The 14603-nt window shown below is 40.7% G+C and overlaps 1 protein-coding gene across 1 annotated transcript in view; it reads left to right on the top strand.

Annotated features, from left to right (window-relative positions):
• Positions 1-4584, top strand: part of COMMD1 (copper metabolism domain containing 1) — a 187624-nt gene extending 183040 nt beyond the window's left edge. The window contains exon 3 of the mRNA XM_065927261.1: positions 4361-4584. Coding sequence (XP_065783333.1) covers positions 4361-4468 — 108 coding nt within the window. The 3' untranslated portion in view covers positions 4469-4584. The remainder of the gene's footprint in view (positions 1-4360) is intronic.
• Positions 4585-14603: the final 10019 nt, after the last annotated feature.

The raw sequence follows: 14603 nt of genomic DNA, 5'->3' as shown, positions 1-14603 counted from the left end.
TGGACCTAGATAAAAAGGTCTTTTAAATGATAGTACAAACAAAAAGGTTATTTAGTATGTAGATGGAGAAACCAAACACTTGCTTAGTAACAGCCTTTAATTATTATATAAACAAATAATGTTATATTCTCTGACCTTGCTGGGAAATGAGTTTAAGTTAAAACAGTAAAGATTTAGGCTTGACACATAAGAGTTCCCTGATAAAAGAGTGGTTATCTGGGAAAGGAGCTTCTTAGGAACATGTAAGATGTCCTTTTCTAGATGTCATTAAAAGCTAGCTTGGTATTTTTGTTGTTGTTGTTAGTTTGGAGAGAGTAGCCCCTCAAGGATCTCTTGTTAGGATTTTATGACTTTTTTAGCTTTTGTACTTGGAAAGAATATTTGAATAGGTTACCTTTGCTTTCTTTTCTAATTTGGAATAGAACCCCTGTGTTTAATACATTGCTGTACTCGTGATCAGAATATATATTCTTAATGATGCATCTGCTTATATACCTGCTAACCATTAACCCTTGAACTGCAAGGAGATCAAACCAGTCAATCCTAGAAATCAGTCCTGAATATTCATTGGAAGGACGGATGCTGAAGCTGAAACTCCAATACTTTGGCCACCTATTGCAAAGAACTGACTCATTGGAAAATACCCTGATGATGGGAAAGATGGAAGGCGGGAGGAGAAGGGGTCGACAGAGGATAAGATGGTTGGATGGCATCACTGACTCGATGGGCATGAGTTTGAGTAAACTCTGGGAGTTGGTGATGGACAGGGAAGCCTGGCGTGCTGCGGTCCATGGGTTCGCAAAGAGTTGGACACAACTGAGTGACTGAACTGAACTGAACCATTTTCTAACTCTATCTGATGATGTATCTACACTCTACTAAGAAACAGGTTCTACATTTGATTCAGATACTTAAATACAGAAATTTAGTCTTATCATCTTTCATTATTATGACTAGTTAGGCCCAGATCAAGATGGATGACTTTGAGGAAAAAATCAACTGTTTCCAATTGCTCTTTTACTTCCTGCATCTGGTGAAAAGCCTCACTGCATTTCTAAAGATATTTTTCAAGTGCTTTAGATGTATTTTCTGCAAGGCACCCCAGCCAAATGCAAAATTTGGACAAAGCTCTATTTGATAAGTCCCAGTTGAAAGGCTCCTGATTTCCTGATAAAATATTTTGGTAGCATAACTAGACGAAGTTAGGCCTTGTTAATGCAGTTTCAAGTAAACTGTTTCTTCAAGAGTCATGTATGGTTATAGGTGTCTTTTTAAGACTGTTAGTCTGCATTGTTTCCAGGGGAGAGAGGTGAAGTTTGAGGGTACATGGGAAATATTTGTTTAACTTTAGACTCTGGTTAGCCTGCATCTTCTCTCTGGTATTTGATTTCCCTTAAAAGTGAACTAAACTTCATGAATACTTAGAAGTCCAATCAAAGATCATTTGAATACTGAAAATTACAACAAATAAATGATCTTTAGTCAGAAAATATCCTGGCTATTTATTAAACTTTGTTCAGGTTTTCCTGTCTCTAGGAACATTGTCCTTAATAAGCTCTTCCCATATAAATGGAAAATCAGGTGATTTATTATTGTAGCAGGCTTTTTCTCACTGAGGTGAAACATGGGTTACATCATCTCTTCTGCCAGTTCCTAAATGTATATGTTGGACTCTGATAATTATTAGTTCCTAGACCATTGTTTCAAAGACCAAATATTTATAAATGTTTTAAAGTCAGGCTAAAGATCTGACATAGACAATGGACTGGTTCAAAATTGGGACAGGAGTACGTCAAAGCTGTATATTGTCACCCTGCTTATTTAACTTCTATACAGAGTACATCATGGGAAATGCTGGGCTGGATGAATGACAAGCTGAAATCAAGATTGCTGGGAGAAATATCAACAACCTCAGATATGCAGATGACAACCCTCTAATGGCAGAAAGTGAAGAGGAACTAAAGAGCCTCTTGATGAGAGTGAAAGAGGAAAGTGAAAAGGCTGGCTTGAAACTCAACATTCAAAAAACTAAGATCATAGCATCTGGTCCCATCACTTCATGGCAAATAGAAGGGGAAAAAGTGGAAACAGTGACAGGTTTTATTTTCTTGGGCTCTAAAATCACTGTGGACGGTGACTATGGCCATGAAATTAAAAGACACTTGTTCCTTGAAAGGAAAGCTATGACAAAACCTAGATAGCATATCATAAAGCAGAGACATCACTTTGCTGACAAAAGTCTGTATAGTCAAAGCTATAACCATTAGTAATGTTCAGATATGAGAGTTGAACCATAAAGAAGACTGAACACCCCAAAATTAATGCTTTAGAATTGTGGTTTTGGAGAAGACTCTTGAGAGTCCTTTGGTCAGTAACAAGATCAAACCAGTCAATCCTAAAGGAAATCAACCTTGAACATCCATTGGAAGGACATTGTGTAGCTGAAGTTCTAATATTTTGGCCACCTGATGCGTAGAGCAACTCATTGGAAAAGCCCCTGATGCTAGGAAAGATTGAAGGCAGGGAGAGAAGGGAGTGGCAAAGGATGAGATGGTTAGATAACATCACCGACTCAATGGACATGAGTTTGAGCAAACTCTGGGAGACAGTGGAGGACAGAGGACCCTGGCATGCTGCAGTCTGTGGGGTTACAAAGAGTCAGACATGACTTGGCCACTGAACAAAAACAATGAAGTTCTCATAACACTGAATGAAGAATAAGAGGCTTTCAAATCTGAGACCTGTCCTTAATTTAGCCAAGTGAAGTACCTAATTTGTCATACATCTGCTTTTATTTCCAAAAGGAGATTACCCTGCCTGTAGCTCAAACACAGGGAACATCTTTCTTGTTTTTTAAATTCAACTAAATGAAAACCTGGCAGTTTCTAAGCTCACATATGAGACTATACCCCTTTCCTGTTTAAATACATGTTTGAGGAAAAGTTCCTTGTAGCCAAGGAAAGCTGCCTTTCCTCCCTTTGAAAAACTCTCATCCTTCTTTCCCTCTGTACTTGTTTCTCCTGGGGGATATTCAGTGCCATCAATATGGACACAGCACAGCTGCTCACCAACAGCAAAAGCACTTTACAAAATCAAATCCTGAGGGTTCTTCTAGCTGATGACAGAGTGAATCCCTCTCTTTGAAGGGAGGGATCCATGCCACTTTGGACAGGGTTGGGAAATGCCATTTATTGAGAAAGGAAAATATAAGGAAAAGAACATTGACCCGGTGGCTATGCCATCAACAAACAGAAGGATAATAGGCATGTCATTTAACATGCCTGAGGCCTCAATTCTTGACCTAAAAAACAAGGTAGCTGGTTTATATGGTCTCTAAAAATTCATACTGCTGTAAAATTATATGGTTACTGTTCTTGAGGACCTTGAGTATGGTCACTCACAATAATACTTTCCCCTTGTCTCTGAAGTCAAAGTGGATCTAGAATTTGTCCAGTGTACATGAAACTTCTGTCACCACACTTCAAAGTGTCACCACACTTTTCTTTAATATCTACCTAGCTTAGCGTAGATTGATCCTAACAGTGATTAAAAGGAATGGGTCTGAGGCAATCTTGGGGGAATTGGCTTGCAGCAAGTGGAAAGGCCTCAGAAATGTTTAAGGCTGTTTTCAAGATCTGGTTATCTTTCAGTTATCTGGTTGATGTTTCCCAAGCAACTTGTTCACAGCTTGTCATAATTTCTAATATAACTGCTAAGTCTAAGCGCACAATTCCCAGGCAAACAGAGAGTCAAGCCAAATCCTCTTTCCATTGTTTTTATTACAGGGTGCTATGGAGACTGCATGGACTTTGGAGTCAGCCAGAACAGGGAGTTCACAATCTGACTCTGCCTTTTTCTGATTTTGTGGTACTTGTTAACCTTCCCGTGTCCCAGAGTCTTCATCTATAAAACAGCAATATTTAAGTTGTTTGGTTGCTCAGTCATGTTCAACTCTGCAACCCCATGGACTGTAGCCCACCAGGCTCCTCTGTCCATCGAACTTCCCAGGCAAAAATGGAGTGGGTTGCCATTTCCTACTCCAGGGGATCTTCCCGACCCAGGGATTGAACCCACATATCCTGCATTGACAGGCTGGTTCTTTACCACTGAGCCACCAGGGAAATCCAATACTTAAGTACTTACTTTAAAAATTATTTTGTATATCTCTTTAGCATTTATGAAATATCTCATAAAGGTAGTTTCATTTAGGGGATTGTGTGGGTAAAATATCATTTAGGTTTTGAGGCCTAAGTCAGGCTTGCTGGGTAGAGGGCCTGGCCTTTGGAGATAGGTCATACCAGATCCAGAGCTTTGGATAGTTTTGGGTATCTTGTCTAAAATATCCTTTTATATTTTCCAGGAATCTGAATTTCTGTGTTTGGAATTTGATGAGCTCAAGGTCAATCAAGTCCTGAAGAAGCTCTCAGAGGTAGAAGAAAGTATCAGCACACTGATGCAACCAGCCTAGCTGAAGATGGAGCTGTTGAAGCAGAGGTGTTCATGATCCCTCCGCAGAGGCCTGCTTTTTTTAAAAAAGAAAAATCTTATTCCCCCAATAGTATTAAATCCTCAAGTTCAAATCTTGCCTGCCTCTGCTTGCTGTGATTTCTGTCTCCCTTTCAGTTATTCTTACAGTCGATCTACTGCAGAAGTCCTTGTCCTGCAGCACACAGAGGCACTCATAAGAGCATTTTTAAAAAGGCCTTAAGGACCCTATCCTCAGAGACTTGAATCCCCACTCAGACTGGGGTGGGATCAACTTTAGAAACCTTTGCTATGGTGGGTTATTCCTGGGTAGGATTATAGGAATTTATACATGATCAATCATGTAAGAATTTTTAAAAAGGGAGAAAACATTTTACTCATGCAAATACAGGCTGACCAAATGTGGCCTGAACTGAGGCCTGAAGGAAACTGCCTTCCCTAGAAGAGGTTTGCTGACCTTAGTAAGACATGAGATGCTTCTGGAACTGATTCAGGCATTTGTATTAGTTCTCCCTAAATCTAAGGAGGGGGGGGTCTGGTTTGATCTGAGCTACTAGGAAACTTGGACTTTTCTGGAACCTAGAACTAAATTGCCTTATCATTCAGGAACTCCCTTCACTTAGCTCAAGTCAGGATTGTGGGAAGGGAAAATGTCTACTGAAGTGATGTGAAGTCTTTTACCTTAAAAATTTTGAGTCATCACATAAAACCTCATGAAGAAAATTTCTTTGAGAAAACTAGGTCCCGGTAGAGAAATTATACCAAACACCCAGAACATTCTAAGAGGATAAATTGTTAACCAGCACATTGAGGCTGTGATCCTTGTTGAACAGCTTTTATTATCTGATGATAGCATTCAGAAACTTCAGTTGTCTTTGGGATGTAATGTGTCCCCAAAATGTAGTACTCTTGGTCTGTGGTTACAACATTTGTCAGTTATAATGAATTTATTCCAGGGCAGTAATAATTCTTCTTCTGTTAAGCATTTTCCCCTAAATCAATTTAAAGACATTTTAGGAGCTTTTCCAAAACCCAGGCAGAAAATTTGGTTTCTTCGCTGATTAAGACCATCCCAGCAGTTAGCAAACAATGACCAGGTTTTGAATATACCCTCTGTGGACCCTTCAGAAAACATCTTCAAACAGTATGGTAAAACAGAATCAGAAAAATCGTGTGGTTTGGTGAAAGAGCTATTAAAACTTGATTTCTGTTCTCAGGGCTACTGTCTTTTGATCCAGGAGAATTTAGATAATGTCTCCTGCTGTAAAATGAAGGAAAAGAATATCTCGTCAGATAATGGAATTCCAGATATCACTAGAAGGGAGAACTGTAGCTACCATGTTTGTCTTGGATCACATTTCCAATAAGTCTGTGGAAGCCTGAAGGAACAGTCCGTGGGTCCACAGGGAGAGGACATCGTTGTCGTGGTTTGAGGCTCTATTTAGGTCATCCTGTGAAAGTAATAGCCACAGAAGTGGACATAGGCTTGTTCATTATATCACCAAACCCTAGGTCTTTGGAAAAACTGTTAATGTATACTGAATTTCTCAGAATAATAATAAAAGAAACTGGTTGCTGAAGGTGGGCCCCACATTTAACACTAAGCACTTTTGAGTGCAAGTGGTTTCAGACAGGGTGTGTTTATGTGTGTTTTATGTTTACTGCTGTTATTTTACTTTCTGATTGCCAAAGGTGTATATGTTTATTATAGTCTTGTGAAAATATAGAACACAGAAGAGTTAAATGATCTGTCAACCTAATAAACAGAGATAACAAAAAGAAGGCTAGGACTAGTAAGAGAGTTGATTTTTCCCTGAATAAATTCCTGGAAGTGGAGCACATAGGTTTTTTTCCAGGTTTTGTTTTTTTGTTTTCACTGAGGTATGATTTATGTACCACGTGCAGTTTTTAAGATTTTGCTAAGCATTACAAATTCCTTTTCAGTTAATATCAGGTTAAAATCAGTTTGTGTTACCTCTAAGAATATATGAGACTTAATCATTCCCTTTCTTGCCTATTGGATATTATCTGGATTTTGTGTTTTCTGGTGAGTGAGTGAGTGAGAGTCACTCAGTTGTGTCCAACTCTGTAACACCATGTATTGTAGCCCACCAGGCTCCTCTGTCGTGGAATTTTCCAGGCAAGAATACTGGAGTGGTTTGCCATTTCCTTCTCCAGGGGGTCTTCCCAACCCAGGGATCAAACCCAGGTCTCCTGCGTTGCAGGCAGATTCTTTACCATCTGAGCCACCAGAGAAATTTCTGTGTTTTCTGATACTAACCTATTTTTGTAAATTTTTGTAAGGGGAGCTTTCTTATATAGGACGTCTTCCTGGGGATAGTGCTAGCATGGAGAGAGGACCAGAGAAGGAGAAAGCTGTCAGAAAGTTCCTAGCAGACCCCACTAGGTTGCCTACTTCTTTAATCCTAGGTTAAAAGCTCCTTAGAGTTCAGGAAGTATGGGGCAAAATAAAAACAACCCTCAGCCTGAGATGGGCCTTGCAGAAATTGTCCATTTGTAAATCATAAGCACTGTAACTTCATTCTCTTTAGAAACAGTACAGAAAGGCCAAACATTGCACTCAAAAGAAGCTTCAGACTTCAGTAGTTTCTTGTTGGTAAGGAGCAAAGACTTTGGCCTTGTTCTCAGGACTGCCTTATCTTGGAAGCTCTGGTTGCTATTGGCTTCATCGTTGGAGGCTTAAATTCAACCATTATAGCCTCCTCTTTCCTTTAGAGAACCTGTCTTCCCCCAGTGTTATTCTAATGATGATTCAGAATCAATTACAGCATTTTAAAGTTTAGTTTAGCAGATTCTTTACCAGCTGAGCCACAAGGGAAGCCCACGAATACTGGAGTGGGTAGCCTATCCCTTCTCCAGCGGATTGTCCTGACCCAGGGATCAAACCAGGGTCTCCTGCATCGCAGGTGAATTCTTTACCTACTGAGCTGTCAGGGAAGCCCCTAGTTTGACTTAGTCTTTCCCAAATGCAAGCAGCTGGTGAAAAGCAAAGGATGACATCGAGGATATGAAATCTTAAGTAGCTGACATTGTGTCAAGCTAGTAGTTCTTGAAATCCTTTTCTTAGACCTGAGTGAAAATTTGGAACAGAATATAATAGCTATTAAAGGAAAATAAACATTAAATAGATGTTAAAAAAAATTGTTTTCGGAAATACACAATAAATATCTAAACCAGTGAAGAGACCTTGTAAAGAAGGAAGGCTTCTAGAGTCAGCTCAGAGATGATTGGATATTTTCCTGAAAGAACAAGATGCTATAAAAGATAGGCGTTGGTGGGACAGTTGCCACTTCATAATTCTTAACTGTCCAACTTCCCAGTCAAGGTTTTCAAGTATCTTAGATGGTGATTTAGCTAGCAGAAGGGAAAACTAGATGCAAAGTGTGCAGCTTTTTATCTCAAAACTTGAGAAATAGCAATTTATATATAGTGCAGTCAGTTCTGCTTTATCTGGGACAGCTATAATCATCTCTCACCACATCACAACTATACACTGCACTCACTAGCCTTTGTTGCGAAAGAATCTGCCTCAGCCTGCTTCCTGTCAGATAAATGTTGTAAACTTACAAATTTAGTACATATATTATCAGAATAAAATACTAAATCTATACAGGAGAAGACAGTAAAATATGAGTATTTATACGTTTTACTCACCAAGGACTATAAGTAGACCTTTTCTCTCTTACCTACTCTTGACTAGTTTTCTGTTTCCTGCTGGTGTTAGTGTTTCAAGTTCTGTTGATTTACAGCATGCAGGCAGGGGAGAAATGGAAAAGGAGAAAATGCAGATTTAATTGTACAAGTGGAATAAGAGATTAAACTACTAGTTTAAAAGGTATTTAGGCTGAATAATGAAAATAGGTAAAATCCTTAATGCTCCTATTATACTGCAAAAAAAAGTAACTCATACTCTGTAAAAATTATTAAAGATTATTTAATTTTAAAATCAGCATAGAATTATATAGAACCAAAATTCAATCTTCCTTGTCTTTTGCTTAAAAAAAAAAAAAATCTCTCCTCTGAAGTAGTTACTGTTAACAGTCTAGACTGTGTATTGCCTTCCAGACACTTTCTATGCCTGTTGGGTAAGGGGTATAAACAAACATACACACATATACTGTCTCTTTATATATGTTTGTATAGTTAGATGTTCAGATTCCTTCAAAGCATCATTTTAGATGCATTTTAGTTAGGTTCTTAACTTTTGGATAACACATGGTGTCTTAAAAAACAATGAGAGCCATGGTTTCTCTCTCCCAGAAAAAAGCCATACATATGTTCACTGAATTTTTCTTTCAGTCTCAGTTTTATGAATTCCCAGAAGGCAATCTGCTGCCACGTCTGAGTGAGTGAAAGTCACTCAGTGTTCAACTCTGTGACCCCATGGACTGTAGCCTGCCAGGCTCCTCTGTCCATGGAATTCTCCAGGCAAGAATACTGGAGTGAGTTGCCATTCTTTTCTCCAGGAGATCTTCCTGACTCAGGGATTGAACCTGGCTCTATTGCCTTGCAAGCAGATTCTTTACTGTCTGAGCCACTAGGGAAGGGGCTCCTCTACCAACTCCCTGAGGCTTATGGAGCCAGGGACAACCAAGAGAACAGCAACAAATTATAGTGGATTTGGGAAGGATTATTACTTATAGCAGAAGCCTAATGAATCAGTATGCTCAGGGTACCCTTAGTTGAATTTTCTGGTCAACAGAGTTTATCACAAAATCTTTTATCATCACAAAACTTTCAATCAAAAGCTATATAACAAGTCTGAGTTCACTCGCCTGTGTGATAGTCAGGGACCCCTCAATATTCCACCCTCATCACTTGGTGCCTGCGGAACTCACACCTGCTGTCACTGCACCTGTGGCATTTTAGTACACCTCCTTGTCTGCACCTGGATCTCCCCCACCTCCACCCCAGAGGCTGTGAACTCCTTAAGGGAGGGACCTTATCTCATCTTTGTATCCTTCCCCCTCCCCTGCCTGCAAAAGTCTCCACTATTGTGCGTGAGATGAAGGAGCATCAGAGGTATGATGATTGAGCTGAGTATTAATCAAATCCAATCCATGGCTTCCATTTAGTAGGGGAAAACAAAGTATTAGAGTCAGAGAGATCTAGATTTGAATCACAGCTCAACACAAACCTGACTGTGACCTCAGGCAAGTTTAGTTTTCTCATCTGAAAATAGGGAGAACTATTTTTATATATACATAAAATGGATGATAAATCACATTCACAGGGTTAAGATACTATTGAATAAATAGAACTTAGGAGATAATCTTAAAAATGTCTTTTAGAGACCCAAGGGCTCTTTGACCTGGGTCAAATCCTGGCTCTTTTATTTACAAGTTGTGCAAGCTAGGGCAACTTATTTACCGTCTCTGTGTTTCAGTTTCTTCATTTGTAAAAATGGAATAATAATACAATAATACCTATCTCATTTGGCATATTGGGAGAATAAAATGAGTTAGTAGGTAGGAAAGGCTTCCCAGGTGGTACTAGAGGTAAAGAATCCACCTGCTAATGCAGGAGACTAAAGAGACGCAGTTTCAATCCCTGGGTCGGGAAGATACCCAAGGGTAAGAAATGGCACCCCACTTGAGTATTCTTGCCTGGAAAATTCCATGGGCAGAGGAGCCTGAAGGGCTACAGTCCATGGGGTCACAAAGAGTTTGACGTGACTGAGCAAAATATATAGAAAACACCTGAAATAATATCTGCATAGAGTTGGCACATATGTTTGTTGCTGCTATTATTATTATCATTATTACCACTGTTAGAAACTCCTTAGGAAGCTGAAAACCAGGAACCATGAAGCAGTTTACAAGCAGTTCAGGTCAGTAGCTAATTAAGTGCTAAATTGAACGGTGCTAACACAATTGCTATGAAAGTTTCAGCAAAGAGAAAGGTCTGAGGGGGCTGGAGTCGGCAGGAAAGGTTTTAAGCCAAAGCTTTTTAAAATCAGGTGAAATTGTGAAGATTAAAGAGGTATGTCTTTGGATCTGGAGGTGTAAAGGGAACATGAGTCCAGGAATGGATAGTCACTTCTCTTCATGGAAGGGTCCTGCCTTTCCTCTTGGTGTGGATGTTTACAAATCTGAATCATATCTGGCTGTACATCTGGGACTCAGGATCTAGGTGATGAGTTGTTGCAAATGAAGAGCTGAGAAAAGGGAGACTCAATCAGTTGTGTTCCCATGGAAGACAAACAAAGCTAAACATAGCTGGAGTCAGAGAACCTGTGACTGCCAACAGACGTGGGACTGCGCAACCTAACAAACCCCAAGGCTCCCTCCCTCCCTGAGGAGATGAGGCCACAAGCAGTTTCTGCAGCTGAACTGTGTGCCCATTCTGGCTCAACTGAGAAGGAAGGTGAGGTCTGATGTTCTCTCAAGGGTCGTTTACCTGCCTCCTGAAGAGAATCCCCAGGGCCTAGATTCTGGAAAGGGAAGGGAAAGCGAGGAAAATATAAAAAGAAGCTTTGTCTTGTTTGTCCATGAGATTCATATTCATGTTCCCCAAGCAGTTTGCAGGAAGGAATGAGTGTTCTTTAAAAAAAAAAAAAATCCTACCGGCTCTTTCCCTCAAAGCAGCGTTAAGTTGTGGTGACTTAAAGGGGGTGAAGGTTGTTACTCTGCAAAACTGAACTTTGCCCAGAGGGTTTGTATTTGCTATCAACCAACAGCAGCCAAAGAGTGGCACCCAGGAAGGTGGATACGATAGGTAACATTCACTCCTCCCTGGATCCCAAGCCTAACCTGGAGTGAATAGCCCAGGTAGGGGCTAGAGATGAGGCGCTAGATCCTCTGCGCAGTGACGGTCCACCTGGCTTTGGACCTCAGATCAAGGAGGTACCTTTACCCAGATCCTCTCTTAGACGGAAGAAAGCAAATCACTTTGTAAGTTACTTATTGTGTGATCCATCAAACTGTAGATGTAACCCTTTGCTAGATAGTGTACCACCACTCCTAATATGGTCCATAGGGAATTTAGAGAAAAAGCTCCCCTCCAATCAGGAAGTAAGTAAAATAAATAGTAAGTAAGGAAATAATAACTAACCAGATAATTCAAGCTGAGGAGTATCCAGTGGGCAAGTTATCAGACCCACCCAATTCCCTTGCTGAGACAAGTGGGGAAAGCTGACCCTTCTCTTCATTTGTGCTTATGTATGTAATTTTAATAAATGGGGAAAAGTAAGGCAAAGGTTTAACAAACAGTTCCCTTTCCTCTCGCTGTACATACAGGGAGCAATTGAGCAAAGAGCTAAGGGAATTTGATTCTGAAGTTCCCTGAAGAGCTGGAGAAACCTCACTGGGGGCCTGACCCTGGGAGAATCAACTTGCAGCTCCAATGGGCAAGAAGCCCGGGAATCACTGCTGGAGGGCCAAGACCCAGCTGGTTCCCTGTTGCCTTGTGTGAGCCCCCCCGGGAGCAGTGGTTGCTGCATAACAGCTGGGCCATTCTTTGTCGGTGGAACACCACACCTAGTTTTGCACCTGGAAGCTTAGCCAATTAACAAACCACTTAACTGTGAACTTCCAGATGTCCAAGCTGGTTTTAGAAAAGGCAGAGGAACCAGAGATCAAATTGCCAACATCCACTGGATCATCGAAAAAGCAAGAGAGTTCCAGAAAATATCTATTTCTGCTTTATTGACTATGCCAAAGCCTTTGACTTTATGGATCACAATAAACTGTGGAAAATTCTTCAAGAGATGGGAATACCAGGCCACCTGACCTGCCTCTTGAGAAACCTGTATGCAGGTCAGGAAGCAACAGTTAGAACTGGACATGGAAAAACAGACTGGTTCCAAATAGGAAAAGGAGTAAGTCAAGGCTGTATATTGTCAGTATATTGTCACCCTGCTTATTTAACTTATATGCAGATACATCATGAGAAATGCTGGGCTGGAGGAAGCACAAGCTGGAATCAAGATTGCCGGGAGAAATATCAATAACCTCAGATATGCAGATGACACCACCCTTATGGCAGAAAGTGAAGAAGAACTAAACAGCCTCTTGATGTAAGGGAAAGAGGAGAGTGAATAAGTTGGCTTAAAGCTCACCATTCAGAAAACTAAGATCATGGCATCTGGTCCCATCACTTCATGGGAAATACATGGGGAAACAGTGGAAACAGCAGAAAAACTTTATTTTTGGGGGCTCCAAAATCACTGCAGATGGTGATTGCAGCCATGAAATTAAAAGACGCTTACTCCTTGGAAGGAAAGTTATGACCAACCTAGATAGCATATTAAAAAGCAGAGACATTACTTTGTCAACAAAGGTCCGTCTGGTCAAGGCTATGGTTTCTCCAGTGGTCATGTATGGATGTGAGAGTTGGACTGTGAAGAAAGCTGAGCACCGAGAAATTGATGCTTTTGAACTGTGGTGTTGGAGAAGACTCTCGAGAGTCCCTTGGACTGCAAGGAAATCCAACCAGTCCATCCTAAAGGAGATCAGTCCTGGGTGTTCACTGTTAGGACTGATGCTGAAGCTGAAACTCCACACTTTGGCCACCTGATGTGAAGAGGTGACTTATTTGAAAAGACCCTGATGCTGGGAAAGATTGAGGGCAGGAGGAAAAGGGGACAGCAGAGGATGAGATGGTTGGATGGCATCACCGACTCAATGGACATGAGTTTGGGTGGACTCTGGGAGTTGGTGACTGAGAGGGAAGCCTGGTGTGCTGTGGTTCATGGGGTTGCAAAGAGTCGGACACGACTGAGCGACTAAACTGAACTGAACTACCTATGGTTTGTTAAGTATCTGGTATGAGGAGGGATTAAAGTCTCATCCTTTTCTTTCATTCTGTTATTTTGTCCTTATCCTAGAGAAAGACTGAAGATTGCTGGAGACTTGTTCCATTTCTCACTCTTGTTTTATTCCAATCCCAAAGAAGGGCAATGCCAAAGAATGTTCAAACTACCATAATTGCACTCATTTCACATGCTAGCAAGGTTATGCTGAAAATCATTCAAACTAGTCTTCACAGTACATGAACCAAGAACTTCCAGATATACAAACTGGGTTTAGAAAAGGCAGAGGAACCAGAGTTCAAATTGCCAACATTAGTTGGATCATAGAGAAGCAAGAAAATTCCAGAAAAGCATCTGCTTCATTGACTATGCTAAAGCCTTTGACTGTGTGGATCACAGCAAACTGGAAAATTCTTAAAGAGATAGGAATACCAGACCTACTTAACCTGTCTCCTGAGAAACCTGTATCCATATCAAGAAGCAACAGTTAGAACCTGACATGGAACAACAACAGACTGGTTCAAAATTGAAAAAGGAGTATGACAAGGTTGTGTATTGTCACCCTGCTTACTAAACTTATATGCAGAGTACACATGCAAAATGCTGGGCTGGATGAATCACAAGCTGGAATCAAGATTGCTGGGAGAAATATCAGCAACCTCAGATATGCAGATAATGCCACTCTAGTAGCAGAAAGAGAAGAGGAACTAAAGAGCCTCTTGATGAGGGGAAAAGAGAAGAGTGGAAAGGCTGGCTTGAAACACCACAGTAAAAGAAACTAAGATCATGGCATCCAGTCCCATCACTATGACAAACAGAAGGGGGAAAAGTGGAAGTAGTGGCAGATTTTATTTTCTTGGGCTTCAAAATCTTTGTGGATAGTGACTGTAGCCAAAAAATTTCAAAGACACTTGTTCCTTGGAAGGAACAACCTTCCTTTTTGTTGGTATGACAAACCTAGACAGCATATTAAAAAGTAGAGACATCACTTTGCTGACAAAGGTCCATATGGTCAAAGCTGTGGTTTTTCCAGTAGTCATGAACAGATGTGAGAGTTGAAACATAAAGAAGGCTGGGTGCCGAAGAATTGATGCTTTCGAATTGTAGTGCTAGAGAAGACTCGAGAGTCCCTTGAACTGCAGGATCAAATCAGTCAATCCTAAGGGAAATCAACACCGAATGTTCATTGGGAGGACTGATGCTGAAGCTGAAGCTCCAGTGTTTTGGCCAACTGATGTGAAGAGCCAGTTCATCGGAAAAGACCCTGATGCTAGGAAATATTAAGGGCAGGAGGAGAAGGGGAGACAGAGGATGAGATGTTCATATAGTGTCACCAACTCAATGG

The sequence above is a fragment of the Muntiacus reevesi genome, chromosome 3 (genome assembly GCF_963930625.1).
Source record: "Muntiacus reevesi chromosome 3, mMunRee1.1, whole genome shotgun sequence".
NCBI classification, from domain to species: Eukaryota; Metazoa; Chordata; class Mammalia; order Artiodactyla; family Cervidae; genus Muntiacus; species Muntiacus reevesi.
The sequence above is the reverse complement of the archived record's forward strand: the minus strand, read 5'-3'. Positions and strand labels throughout refer to the sequence as shown.